General features: G+C 41.3%; 1 protein-coding gene across 1 annotated transcript in view; it reads right to left on the reverse strand.

The window, feature by feature from the left end:
* Nucleotides 1–15,090, reverse strand: part of LOC136856910 (roundabout homolog 2) — a 465,398-nt gene that overhangs the window by 58,913 nt on the left and 391,395 nt on the right. Inside the window, exon 3 of the mRNA XM_067135190.2 lies at nucleotides 4,133–4,286. Within this exon, the coding sequence (XP_066991291.2) occupies nucleotides 4,133–4,286 (154 nt within the window). The remainder of the gene's footprint in view (nucleotides 1–4,132; nucleotides 4,287–15,090) is intronic.

Raw genomic sequence — 15,090 nt, forward strand, 5'->3', positions numbered from 1 at the left:
CCCTGTGACCAAAGGCCAGCACGCTAACCACTTAGCCATGGAGCCGGACCCCAGTTAAGTAGAATCAAGGTTCGCGGTGGTCTCCAGAAAAGAGAAGTAGGAAGAAAGAAGTGAACGGAATTAAGATCAGATAAAGATGTGCTGAGAAGTTTATGGATTTATTAAGAACTAATGCCTCAGTTGTGGTTTTCAGAGCTATCCGTGGTGTGTTTATATCTGATGTCCATGTGGTGGTGTTATCTTCTGAATACATTCTGTTACAAGCGATATTAAGTTCATATTTTTACTATATTTTTGTGCCCTAAGTGTCAGACATCTTGTTTTCCTACAATCCATCCATAGTAAACACTAGTCAGAGGGGCAATTTATTGTTCTTTCCTTATCCCTTTTTTTCTATCATTCTTACTGCCCTAAATGTCGGCCATTTTACACAGCCATGGAAACCACGATGCAGATGGGAACTTTACCCTACATTTTATGCGTTGCCTAGGCCACAGAACTTAAATTGTTTATTTACATCTTCTGCCCTTACTTAGTCAGCCATCTTTAGAGCGGGGTTTTCGTTGCTACACGTCCGTAGGTTTAACCTCATATTACCCTACACGTGACCCCTGGGTGGTGTTAAGAGAGCAACAACTTTGGCTGCTGGACCCTAAGCTCTTCTTTGTGGATATCCCAGCAATTCAGAGGATTCATTAACTCAATATGAGAAAAATGATTAAAATCGTAAATGGCCCTTTTCAGAGCCCCACTGAAAATCATGATTCTACTTTAAACATTCTGCAGCTCAATATCGAAGGAGCAAGTCGACCAAAAAGTGACTATCTAACAAAAATACTGACTGATCACAAGGTGGATATTGTTCTATTGCAGGAGACCCATTGTGAAAACCAGGACCAGCTTTATGCCAGATGTAGGATTCCCGGATACAATCTGCTCAATGCAACGTTTCATAAACAGTACGGAACAGCAACATATGTAAAAAATGATATAGAGGAAGCTGAAATAATAAGCACAAATACTGATAACAACATGTTTTGCTCTAAAACAAAGATTGCAAATACAGAAATTGTAAACATCTACAAACCACCTTGTCAACCTTGGAGCCTAAACGAGACCATCCTGAATATACAGCACCCAGCCGTAATCCTTGGAGATTTTAACAGTCAGAACACTAAATGGGGTTATAACTATACCAACAAAGAGGGACAAGATGTGTCTGAATGGGCTGATGCCGAAGATCTTTTTCTATTGTTTGATGCCAAAGAAAAGGGCTCCTTCCACTCTACCAGATGGAATAAGGACTATAACCCTGATCTTTGTTTTGTATCAAAAGACTCTCTTGGAAGACCTCTACACTGTACTAGGAAAATTCTGAACAACTTTCCCCGAAGCCAACACAGACCAGTGCTTGTCAAAGTCGGCCTGGAAATACCTGCCATCAGATCAGTCCCACTTCCCCGCTGGAATTTTTCCAAAGCCAACTGGTCTAAATTCACCAGCGAACTGGAACATAATGTACAGTGGATTCCTCCTACAACAGGAAATTACGAGCGCTTTGTCAAACTAACATCCGCCATCGCGAAAAAGCATATCCCAAGAGGATACAGGAAGGATTATATTCCTGGATGGAACCCAAAATGCAAAGAGCTATACGAGGAATATATGCTCAGCAGTGACCCTGAAATTGCAGATGAACTGATCCAGTCTCTAGATTCATCTAGAAAAGAAAAATGGTTCAATCTCATGGAAAATATGAGTTTTCAACATTCCAGTCGAAAAGCATGGTCACTTCTAAGGAAACTTGGCAACAGCACTCCCAAATTCGGTCCCAAGAGCTCTAAGATAAAACCAAACGAGGTGGCAAACAGATTAGTTAACCTGACAAGAAAACCAGTCGGCACAAATAAGAAAGAGTCAAAAAGAATTCAACAAGAGCTAAAATCGAGGATAACCCAGGCCAAAGCAGTCTCTCAGTTTTCCTCTGATTTCACAGCTGCTGAGATCTCAACTGCGCTAAAAGAAATAAAGTCAGGAAAAGCAGCCGGATTGGATGGAATATACCCAGAATTCCTTATACATTGTGGCCCCCGAACAACCGAATGGCTTGCCAAATTTTACAGCAATATCCTACATGTTGGACAACTACCATCAATACTCAAAAGAACAAAAATAGTAGCAATCCTTAAACCAGGGAAAAGTGGAGACAATGCAGAAGATTACAGACCCATAGCCCTTTTAAGTGTCTGCTACAAACTACTGGAGAGAGTAATATACAATAGAATCTCAACCAAAATCCTAGAGCACATACCACTTGAACAAGCTGGCTTCAGACCAAGCCGCAGCTGTACCGACCAGGTGTTAGCCCTAACCACCCATATTGAGAGGGGATTTCAAGATCGAAAGAAGACCGTAGCAGTGTTCGTAGATCTGTCATCAGCATATGACACAGTCTGGCGAAAAGGAATGATCCTCAAATTCCAGAAGTTAATCCCTTGTAAGACGCTTGCCACCCTGCTGAATAATATGTTGGCTAATAGAATGATTGAAGTACACCTACATGGCAACATAAGTAAAACTTACAAACTGAGTGACGGATTACCACAGGGATCGGTACTGGCCCCATTACTCTTCAACGTATATACAGCAGATCTACCTTCAACTAATGCTAGGAAGTTTATATACGCTGACGACATCTGTTTGGCAGCCCAGTCTAGTGATTTTGCTGGAGCAGAAACCATACTCACTAAAGATCTCTGCAGAATTAATAATTATTTTAAAACCTGGCGACTGAAACCAAACATAACAAAAACAGAGGTCAGCTGCTTTCATTTGAGCAACAGACAAGCTAATTATGTCCCTCAGGTTCAATTCAGAGGTCATATACTGAAGTTCAATCCTCATCCAAAATATCTAGGCGTTACCTTGGATCGATCTTTGACTTACAGCGAACATGTACGCAAAACATCTGCCAAGATCAAAACCCGCAATAACATCCTGCACAAACTCACAGGAACAAGCTGGGGCCCATCTGCATCCACCCTCCGAACTACAGCACTTGCGTTAGTATACCCAGTAGCCGAATACTGCTGCCCAGTATGGCTCAACAGTGCCCATACAAAGAAGATAGACACTCAGTTAAACGATACAATGAGGGCTATATCAGGAACCATCCAATCCACACCTTTGGAGTGGTTACCAGTTCTTTCAAATATTCCACCTCCTCATCTCCGAAGACAAATGGCACTGAAGACAGAATGGATTAAATGCTGTGACAATCCTCTTCTACCAATACATCAAGACTGCCTAAGTGAAGATCTCAGGCTGAAATCTAGAAAACCTTCTTGGTTACTAGGAAAGAGGCTAGTCCAAGATGAATTTCATACTAACACTGCCTGGCGCTATGGGTGGGCAGCTTCAAACCCTGACAGATTAGGTCTAATTTCGGATCCAGTTATGCAACCTCCTGTTTTCAACTTACCCAGAAAAATCTGGTCATCACTTAATCGGATCAGAACTCAACATGGCAGATGCAACTTCTGGAAACACAAGTGGAAGATTACCAGCGATCCTTATTGCGACTGCTCTGATGTGCCTCAGACCGTTCAACATATCGTCACAGAGTGCCCACTCCGAAGATTCAGTGGGACAATAAAGGATATCCACGAGGCCAGTGATGAAGCTGTGAGTTGGCTAACAAAACTGGACATTCAGCTTTAGCAGCAATGCAGGTATTGATGAGCTCAAATGTATAAATATAGTTAATAACCAATCCTCATGCCATACGAAATAAATAAAAAGTTTCATATTATCATTTAAGGTAGAGGTAGAGGTTCACAGTGAACTCACCGAAGTAGGAATAAAGTAGAACAAGAACTTATCTGCAGTTCTTCCAATAATAATCTTACTGAAAGTTGTACACTTTCATTGGTATGGTTAGATGTCGTGACGTTGTCGATCGTGGTAAAATGGCATAATGTTTTGAAGTAAAAATTGCTTATGGAAAGCAAAAGCGTAAATTTTCTTAGGAAAATAAATTACACTGTCAATTTCAAACGTATGTTTGAAGGCAAGATACACAAGCTAGAATGTTTTGATGATTTAAAAAGATATACAGGATTGCTTCACATGCCTTTTAGAAGACTCTAGGTCGATGACTTGTCCGTTCTTACGCCACTGCAGGGTGGGTTCTGGATGTCCCTTGGGAGGTCCACATTCCAGAAGCGCCGTCTCTCCAGCAGCCACTCGTGTATCCTTCGGCACCACACGGAACTCATCTCTCAGAACTGAAAGAAAAAAATGAGTACGGCATAAACCTCCACATAAGCGAACATTTTTCTTCTCAAAGCAATGGCAAGAAAACAAATGTAATATTACTGTTCGTTTTAAAATCTGCTTGCAAAGCTACAGGTTGGTCAAGGACAATGAGTACCTGAATAATGATAGATACACGGATTCGGCCTAGATGAGATTGCAATAACTGTAGGTGCAAATGTAAATAACTCCAAAATACAACGACATCGTTAGGAGCTCGACGTAGAGACATAGGCAAGGTGTTCTAGACTGAAATACCGGCCAATGTGAATGATTTAATCTGCATATGACTTAAAATTGCCTAATTTACCTAGGATTTTCTCATACAGCTTCCTTAAGCGGAATTACCACTGATTCAATTCAAGAAACCATACCGCGATTGAAAAAATTTAGATGCAAATCTTCCTATCATAAATTCTACTGAAGATTATACTCTTCTGTTCTATTTCTCTTGCTGATAATAAAAATGATGATGATGCTTGTTGTTTAAAGGGGCATAACATCTAGGTCATCGGCCCCAATAGTACAAATGATTCAAGCGCAGAGCTGAATTTATTTTTAAACGAGAGTGAAAGCAGGGTGGACTCAGGATATATTAGTTACAAGTAGGAAGTAATGAATGTAGCTAGAATGATAGTTAGTACAAAAAGAACCGAGCAGGTGGCCCTGCGATTATGGTCAAGTAGCTATCAGCTTGCATTCGGAGGATAGCGGGTTCAAACCCCACTGTCGGGAGCCCTGAAGATGGTTCTCGGAGGTTTCTCATTTTCACACCATGCAAATGCTGGGACTGAATTTTAACATTTTTTTTTTTTTGCTAGTGGCTTTACGTCGCACTGACACAGATAGGTCTTGTGGCGACGATGGGATAAGAAAGGCCTAGGAGTTGGAAGGAAGTGACCGTGGCCTTAATTAAGGTACAGCCGCAGCATTTGCCTAGTTTGAAAATGGGAAACTACAGAAAACCATCTTCAGAGCTGCCGACAGTGGGATTCGAACCCACTATCTCCCGGATGCAAGCTCACAGCCGCGCGCACCTGACCGCACGGCCAACTCGCCCGGTGAGTTTTAATTAATGCCATGATCGCTTCCTTCCCACTGCTAGCCCTTTCCTATACCGTTGTCGCCATAAGACCTATCTGTCTCTGTGCGACGTGATGCAAAGGAATAAAACGATAGGAACAGTAGCAGGAGGGTGTTTGAAGTGAGAAGATAAGGGATAAATTAGGAATAAATACGATGCATGTACGCATTAATCGGCTTCGGTACAGGGGTCATGCGAAACGAATGGAAAGGTCAGATTACCTAGGGGGAAAATGATTTCTGCCATGGAGGGTAAGAGAAGTAGAGGGAGACGGAGGTGATGGTTAGAAACAGTTTTGAATAACTTAATAATAAGAGTTGTGGAACTAAACGAAGACAGAGACTTTGTTGCAGAATAATAATTTCGTGTGGCTATTTCTAGCCGAGTGCAGCCCTTGTAAGGCAGACCCTCCGATTAGGGTGGGCGGCATCTGCCATATGTAGGTAACTGCGTGTTATTGCGGTGGAGAAAAGTGTTATGTGTGGTGTGTGATTTGCAGGGATGTTGGGGACAGCACAAACACCCAGCCCCCGGGCCATTGGAATTAACCAATGAAGGTTAAAATACCCGACCCGACCGGGAATCGAACCCGGAACCCTCTGAATCGAAGACCAGTACGCTGACCATTCAGCCAACGAGTCGGACTGTTGCAGAATATAAAATGCTGACGTGATTACCCTAGATAATTCACAGAGGCTTGCAGACAAAACGCTAAAATCGAAACAGACTTTCAACGTATTAGGTCGTGTTACGTACATGTAGTACGTGTTGAAGAGATGTTAAGTACAGAACAAAAATGGCCAGCCGGACACCAGTGGGATCCGACCCCACAACCTCCCGATTTCGCGTCGGTTGCTCAATATTCAAGAACGCTAAAAGATATAAAGGTCTATAACTAATACGCATTTTAATAATAATAGTAATAATAATAATTAGAGGCGTGAAGCTGTGAGCTTGCGTCCGGGAGATAGTGCGTTCGAACCCCACTGTCGGCAGCTCTGAAGTTGGTTCTCCGTGGTTTCCAATTTCCACACCAGGTATATGCTTGGGCCATACCTTAATTAAGTCCACGGCCAATTCCTTCCCACTCCTATTCCTTTCCTATTCCATCGTCACCATGAAACCTATCTGTGTTGTTGCGACGTAAAGCAAATTGTAAAATAATAATAATAATAATAATAATAATAATAATAATAATAATAATAATAATAATAATAATCGTATGACCTCAGCTACCGTGCATAGGCATTTTAAGTTTTCGCCATCTGTCTGCTCGTCAATTTCGGTTTTACTCTCGAAACAGACTTTCAACGTATTAGGTCGTGTTACGTACGTGTTGAAGAGATGTTAAGTACAGAACAAAAATGGCCAGCCGGACACCAGTGGGATCCGAACCCACAACCTTTGGCAGATCAAACAGAATCTCTTTTGGGCGTCTATGGCTGAATTTTAATTAATTTTTTTTTGCTACGGGCTTTACGTCGCACCGACACAGATAGGTCTTATGGCGACGATGGGATAGGAAAGGCCTAGGAGTTGGAAGGAGGCGGCCGTGGTCTTAATTAAGGTACAGCCCCAGCATTTGCCTGGTGTGAAAATGGGAAACCACGGAAAACCATCTTCAGGGCTGCCGATAGTGGGATTCGAACCTACTATCTCCCGGATGCAAGCTCACAGCCGCGCGCCTCTACGCGCACGGCCAACTCGCCCGGTTTAATTAATTTTGTCGGGTAAACACCAAATGTGTCACCAGAGATATTCTACATGCCGGCATAGTACAACATGGAGTGTCGTATGGACTTTCTTCCATCCTTCAAAAATCCGACTTCCTCTTCCGGGTTTGAACCAAGCTATCTTGGGATCCGGAAATCGATACTCTACCACTAATCCATAGAGGAAGCTATATTGAAATGCAAACTGATAATAAATGGCATTGTGCACCTGAAAATGAACATTAGATAACTGATACTATTGTAGCTTCTTTTTTTTTAATAAGGACACCACACCCCCATCCCTTAGCTAACATCCGCTAAAGTTGACACAATGGCTCATGAGTCATACGTGCTGTATGTTAGTTCACGAGAGGAATGACATCTCCGTTCACCCTCCAGTATCGGCTATTACTTCACAGTTCAGCTTATCCTTAACAAAGATGACTGACCCTGGTAATGTCAGCTCTTCATTACGCCCTGAGTCACTCACTACCAACAGCTAATGCACTCTTGGTATACACAAATGCGTATATAACGTGCTTGCCGATATGCAGGTCGACAGCAACTTCGTGTCCGATAAACAAGCAAGCTAGATTGTAGATTTGCATGAACATAATAAATATCATTATTGTCCAGCTCCTTACTTGAATGGCCAGCACCGAGTCCTTCAGTTCAGAAGGTACTGGGTTCGATTTCGGGCCGGGCCTGGAATTTTCAACCTCATTTGGTTAACCTTAGAACAATACCCTGTCACTTTCATGACACAGGCCACACTCTTAGGTTGCTGATGACCCACTTAAAAAACACAGTTTAAGGAACTATTTAAACTTTCATGGTGACATTTTATGTTATACCTCTTTTTATGGATTCAGAGACCCTTCTTGATCTAAAGGTCGCCGTAAAATTGAGGGTTCGATTCCCCTCTTACTAACTTTGTATTAGAAGCTATGGCTCTTGTTATGAACTGTGTAAAATTAATTTTCCCCCTCTACTATTGGACTTGAATTGTAAGGCTAGCCTGTACATGAGACTGTAAATTTATAAGACCTTCTAGAACTGATCTTCACTAAAAGACTTGTGCGAAACAGTAACCCTTTCTTCCTGTTTGTAATAAACTAAGCTTCTTAGCTCCACTATTATTTCTTGTTATTGTTTACTTCTTATTAAAACTCGCGTTATTGTCGTTTTCTGGAAAAATAATCCTGTAAGAAAATAAATTTCAGTGGATGTTGATGTCAAAATTTAAACTTTGGTTCATGCTATGTCCGGCCATTAACCCCTCACGCTGTTTTCTATCTGTGGTCCACTAAAACAAGGTAATAATAATAATAATAATAATAATAATAATAATAATAATAATAATAATAATAATAATAATAAATAATTTAGTGTGCCAATTACAGCTGGGCGGGGTGGGCGCGGCATCTGGATTGTAAGGTAATATGCGTGTTATTGTGGTGGAATGTGAAATCCCACGACCCACCCGGGAATTGAACCCGTGGCTTCGATGCCCAAAGGCCAAGATTCGTACCACCGAGACAATATATCCGAGCTTAATAATAATAATAATAATAATAATAATAATAATAATAATAAAGAATTAATAATAATTTGAGTGCGTGAATTTCTCCAACTAATTGTCAGTCTTACGAGTGGACTCTTGATTGACAGAATGTCTCCCTGAAGAGTTCTCTAACCTGCTATTAACTCGATTCGTACCACGTCCTTAGTAATGAACCACTCTTCAATTAAAACAGACTGCGCTGAGTTCCGATGCTTCAAGCAAGGCGAGCGTCTATCTGAAATATTCAACCGATCGATCTGAGAGACTCCAACTCTCCGTGACGCAGTGAAGGTAGCGAGCAAATAGACACCTAGGTCAGTCTTATTGCTTGTGCGTGTAGGCACCGTGTTAATCCTCAAACTGCAGAGTTGACGCACGAGGAGGGATAACGCGACTGCGGCCTGAGAACTCGACATCCGCTGGCCGACGCAGGGAATGAATCACTTTGGCACTAAATTGGGCGGAGAAGATGAATTTGTTCGCGTGAACGGGTCCAGCCAGTTAACACTTTGGTGACGTCATCAGCCTGACTGCCCTACTACAAGGGAATATGCAAGAAGGGGTCTTCATGACTGCGGACATCCGTAGCGTGTGGTAGAAAATGATTAATTGATCGTTAGTGCTGAGTGAAGAGGGGTACAACCCACAAGGTGGAGGTCATGGCTTTTAGAGATTATCGATTGGACACTGGAAAGAGACACTGTAGTTGTTAGGAACAACATGGCTATCAGCCCTAGTTAATATATCTGTGAAATACAAACTCATCTGTGATGCGGATCAGGAAACCTTACTGACATGTCCTTTGGAGAAACTTTTTAGTATGGAGGAAGACGGATCAAAATACTATTTCTGATTTTTGGCAGCATCTGTTAGTTAAAATCCAGCCAATCAAACATCGCATCAACAGATTTACTTGTACATGTCTTCTTCCTTCTCTTGAAATTGATTCCCATTTTCAGAAAAGAAAAAATGTAAAAGGTGTACTATTTGGAATAAACTTTAAAATATTAGCTCATGTTCAGTATCAAACAATCACTAGTATTCTGCATTTAGAACAGTCGCCCAGGTGGCAGATCCCTATCTATTGTTTTACTAGCATTTTCTTACATGATTGAAAAGAAATTGGAAATTTATTGAACATCACCCTTGGTAAGTTATTCCAATCCTTAACTCCCCTTCCTATAAACGAATATTTGCCCCAATTTGTCCTCTTAAATTCCAGCTTTATCTTCATATTGTGATCTTTCCTACTTTAAGGACATTTTTTGTAAAGCTATTCTTTTGTCGGATATTACCCAGAAAAAATCGATCTGCTTTTCTTTGGATTTTTTTCCAGTTCTTGAATCAAGTAATCCTGCTGAGGGTCCCATACACTGGAGCCATACTCTAGATGGGGTCTTACTAGAGACTTAGGCTATATGCCATCTCCTTTACATCCTTACTACAACCCCTAAACACCTCATAACCAGTACATACTAGGGGCGTAACGAATGTGGTATGGGCCCCCTCAAATACAACGTAAAACCCTATGACCGGGCGAGTTAGCCGTGCGCGTAGAGGCGTGCGGCTGTGAGCTTGCATCCGGGAGATAGTAGGTTCGAATCCCACTATCGGCAGCCCTGAAAATGGTTTTCCGTGGTTTCCCATTTTCACACCAGGCAAATGCTGGGGCTGTACCTTAATTAAGGCCACGGCCGCTTCCTTCCAACTCCTAGGCCTTTCCTATCCCATCGTCGCCATAAGACCTATCTGTGTCGGTGCGACGTAAAGTCCCTAGCAAAAAAAAAAAACCCTATGAATAACTTAAAATACATTTAATTGCAGCAGGCACAAGTAATGTAATATGCTGCCAAGTTATATGAACAAAGCTATTATTCGCTATTGTAAGATTATTAAAAATAATGTTTAACAGATTTCATCTGACGGTCCCCGTGGTTTAACGACTAAGCCGCTGAACTGCCGACTATGAACCACTTACATGATCGTACTTGAAATTGGCTTAATTTTTCAGTAACCACATAAACTATACTCTGTACAATAATAATTTATAATAATTTATTCGATTACAACACAGAAAAACATACCAATAACATTAAATCAAACACTGTTCAAATAAAGTTTGAAAAATATCAAACCGCGCAACTGATAAGGCTATTTTTAATTTCGCGCAAGGAGAGCTCGTTTAAAACGAAGTTTACTGATTGTTACAAGAACAACAACTTCTTATTGGCATTTTCCCGGGCTGAATGGCTCGAATGATTGATGATCGATCCTGTCTCAGTCCGGTGGTATTTGAAGGTGCTCAAATACGTCGGCCTCTTGTCAGTAAATTTACTGGTACGTAAAAGACCTGCTACGGTATTAAATTCCGGCACTTCATCGTCTCCGAAAACCGTAGAAGTGCTTAGTGAGACGTAAAACCAATAACATTAATTCATTATTATGTTTAAATTATATCTGTTTCTCTTATAATATTCCTCATATGACTTTCAATAAGTTTGATGATGATGATGCTTGTTGTTTAAAGGGGCCTAACATCGAGGTCATCGGCCTCTAATGGTACGAAATGAAATAACACAAAATTCAAATTCATCCACTGACCAAAATAAAATAAAAAGTGTCATTAAAAATGAATGGATGGACATAAACCCTACAAAAAAACAAAAACAATCAAACAAACAAAAACAGTGGATCAGACTCAAAAAGAAGGTAGTTAATTAGAGTATTACTGACAAAGGGACAATTTATAAAGCACAATGATGCTTGATGTCTGTCCGACTCGTTGGCTGAATGGTCAGCGTACTGGCCTTCGGTTCAGAGGGTCCCGGGTTCGATTCCCGGCCGGGTCGGGGATTTTAATCGCTTCTGATTAATTCTTCTGGCTCGGGGACTGGGTGTACATGTCCGTCCCAACACTCTCCTCATCATATTCAGACAACACACTACACTACCAACCACCACAGAAACACGCAATAGTGCTTACATCCCTCCATAGAGGGTTGGCGTCAGGAAGGGCATCCGGCCGTAAAAACAGGGCCAAATCCACATGTGCGACGCAGTTCGCACCCGCGACCCCACAGGTGTGGGAAAAAGCGGCAGGAAAAGAAGAAGAAGAATGATGCTTGATGTCTGAAGGGGTGCTAAATTCACGTCTAAGGCCCCACAGAATGGTACATGTCGCGAGTCAAGTAGAACCATGGTATTTGTCATTTTCGGGTACTGATCAAAAGTAGCGAAGACTCACGGTGGTCCACACAAGATGGTACTACTCACAAGTATTGCAATTCGTACAGGGAACGCAGACCTATGGTGTTTCTCACACAATGGCGCCACTCATAGCCAACGCAAACCGGCAAGGTTCCTCACCTAGGTGTACTAGTCACGGGCGCCGGTATTCCCGTGGTGTTCCTCACATAGTGGGTACCAATCACAGGCAACGCTGACCCACGGTGCCGCTCATATAGCGGTACAACTCACAGGCTACGCCCAGACCCGCGGTGTTGCCCACGTGGGTACAACGCACGGGTACTGGAATCCACCAGGCCAGGCTTTTTACTGCAACTAATCACAAATCTATTTCGTACCAATTTAGTGATACTACTCGCAAGTACATACAACCCAGTTCCCCGCATGACAGTACGAATCAAGAGTAGTTTCATGGTTCTAATTCAATCATCCCATGGTCGCCCCTTGTAGTCGCCTCTTACGACAGGCAGGGGATACATCGGGTGTATTCTACATGTGTGTCCCCCACCCGCAGGGGGTTTCAATAAGTTTTATGCAGAATAAACATGTCACTATGTGTTTATAACACTGAAAAGCCTTTTTTAACGTATCAAAATATGGGACATGAATTTTAACATATATTGAATTCAAGTGCATAATTGTATAACCTTTTTCAGTGTATAAATAATCCGTAGCTGAAGATGGACCAAAGGATCGAAACATGGACTACATGAACAATTTTTTATGCATATTTCAATTTTAAATTGTAACAATATTATAGTACAACCAGGCAGTAAATAAATTATAAGAATTATTGTTTATTTCAAAGCAAAACTCCCTGTTTACTCCTTGATACGGTTCAGAAGGAATTAAAGGTTAATAAAAAAATGGAATATCACAGTTCTTATGGGATAAAGTTGAATAATAATAATAATAATAATAATAATAATAATAATAATAATAATAATAATAATAATAATAATAATAATAATAAATGGGACCTGAACTATTTATTGTCGGACTAAGGAGACACTAGTTCTGGAAGTATTTTGACGTGATCATAAATATTACCCTTGTTTGCGTGACTTTGTTTAAAACTAAGTTATGTTTTCCACGAAATACACATCAGTAATTCCTTTAAACAGCATTTTACACGAACACTGCTGTCTAACTTATACATTATTTACTTAAACGTCTCTATCCTTCTCATTTCTATGCAATCTACTACCTTCCTCCATAAAATCAGCGCAATATAAATTTTCGAATCTTTTGTTCTAGTGGAGGGGATGGTAGTTGTATTGATTCCTGCCATAAGGGGCAAAACAAAGGAATTATCATCTTCTGTTAATATGACTTAAGACTTCTCGATGTGAGAAATGTTCGTCTAAAGGAAAGGCAAATAAAGAATACCAAAGTGAAGGCTTACTTAGATCTTCCAAAATAGACAAGGTCAGATAAAATTTGACTGAGAAAGATCAGATACGAAGAATTAAAGTGAGGAGCCAGGCTAAATCGAAGGTTTTGATAAAGTAACGATAGGAAAGGGCTAGTATTGGGAAGGTAGCGGCCATGGCCTTAATGAAGGTACAGCCCCAGCATTTCCCGGTGTGAAAATCGATAAACCACGGTAAACCATCTCCAGGGTTACCGACGCTGGGAGTCGAACCCACCATCTTCTGAACGCCCAGGAAAAGATAAACAGAAACAATGCCCGATTCAGTTATAGCTCAGTGACTGCCACACCTACTCTTCATTTGAGAAGCTGAAAGGAGTATTTGTTTTTCTCTGAAGTTTATCACCTTTTAGATGTACTAATAGGCTAAACTTTTCGGAATAGGTTATCATACATACATACATACATACATACATACATACATACATAAACTGATACTCCTCCACTCATCTGGCGTGACCCCTCAACTGAAGCCGATTTATGCACAAAGCTTCATCCATCGAGTTTACTCCTAACTTAGCCTTTATCTCCTCATTTCGAGGACCCCCGTGTATTGTTCCCACCTGTTTGCACCAACAATCAGTCTCTCTTCTTTCATATCTGTCTGACTTAAGAGTGATGATGATGATGATGATGCTTGTTGTTTTAAGGTCGCCTAACATCGAAGGTCATCGGCCCGACTTAAGAGTGAGATATACTGAGTGCACTTAGCTTTCACTTTGTACTACATAGACATTTACCGAGCTCGGAGTGTTTTTCAGTATTGTTAATACGTTCTCTGGGGAGCCTCCGTGGCTCAGACGGCAGTGCGTCGGCCACTCACCGCTGGATACCGTGGTTCAAATCCCGGTGACTCCATGTGAGATTTGTGCTGGACAAAGCGGACCCGGTCAATGACTGGAAAACAGGTTGTAGGTTTTCATTTTCAATACGTTCTCTATTGGTTCAAAAGTACTGAGCACTTTTATAGAAGGTTACCAGGACTACTTTATGTCCTCATTCTCAAGTCATTAGAAAAGTCGAAGAAAGGCTGGAAATGAAATGGCGTATGCCTTTTAGTGCCGGGAGGTGTCCGAGGACTTCGGCTCGCCAGATGCAGGTCTCTTGATTTGACTCCTGTAGGCGACCTGCGCGTCGTGATGAGTATGAAATGATCATGAAGACGACACACACACACCCCCAGCCCCGTGCCAGTGAAATCAACCAATGATGGTTAAAATTCCCTACACTGCCGGGAATCGAACCCGAGACTCCTGTGGCCAAAGCCCAGCATGCTAACCATTTATCCATGGAGCCGGACGAAGAGAGTCCTCCACTTCTGCTCTTAATCCTAGGAATCAATCTGAAGGATAAGAAAACATATCTAGAAAATGCGTAGGATCCTCCTTTCTAAACCTTTCAATTTCACGTTCATTTGGGTGACCCTAACAAGCATTTAACGCCATGTTTAGCTCACATAATGTGTTAATATGGTTAATTTTATGTACAGGAATAGAATAATATTATATTCATTATTATTTTCACAGATGCTGATACAATATTTAAACTTTATTGTGAAAATAATATTGGTCCCTTACCAAACATAAACCTCCACTTGAATGTTACGTATTACCTACGCATGACATTTGCTTTCTGACGAGATCCCTACTACTGTCACTGGGAAGACGGTAAGTTTTTAGGAAGGATTGAGTGGAGAGGAAAATTAATGTTAAAACCCTCCTCTTAGAGAACCTTTGAG

The sequence above is a fragment of the Anabrus simplex genome, chromosome 1, assembly GCF_040414725.1.
Source record: "Anabrus simplex isolate iqAnaSimp1 chromosome 1, ASM4041472v1, whole genome shotgun sequence".
NCBI lineage: Eukaryota > Metazoa > Arthropoda > Insecta > Orthoptera > Tettigoniidae > Anabrus > Anabrus simplex.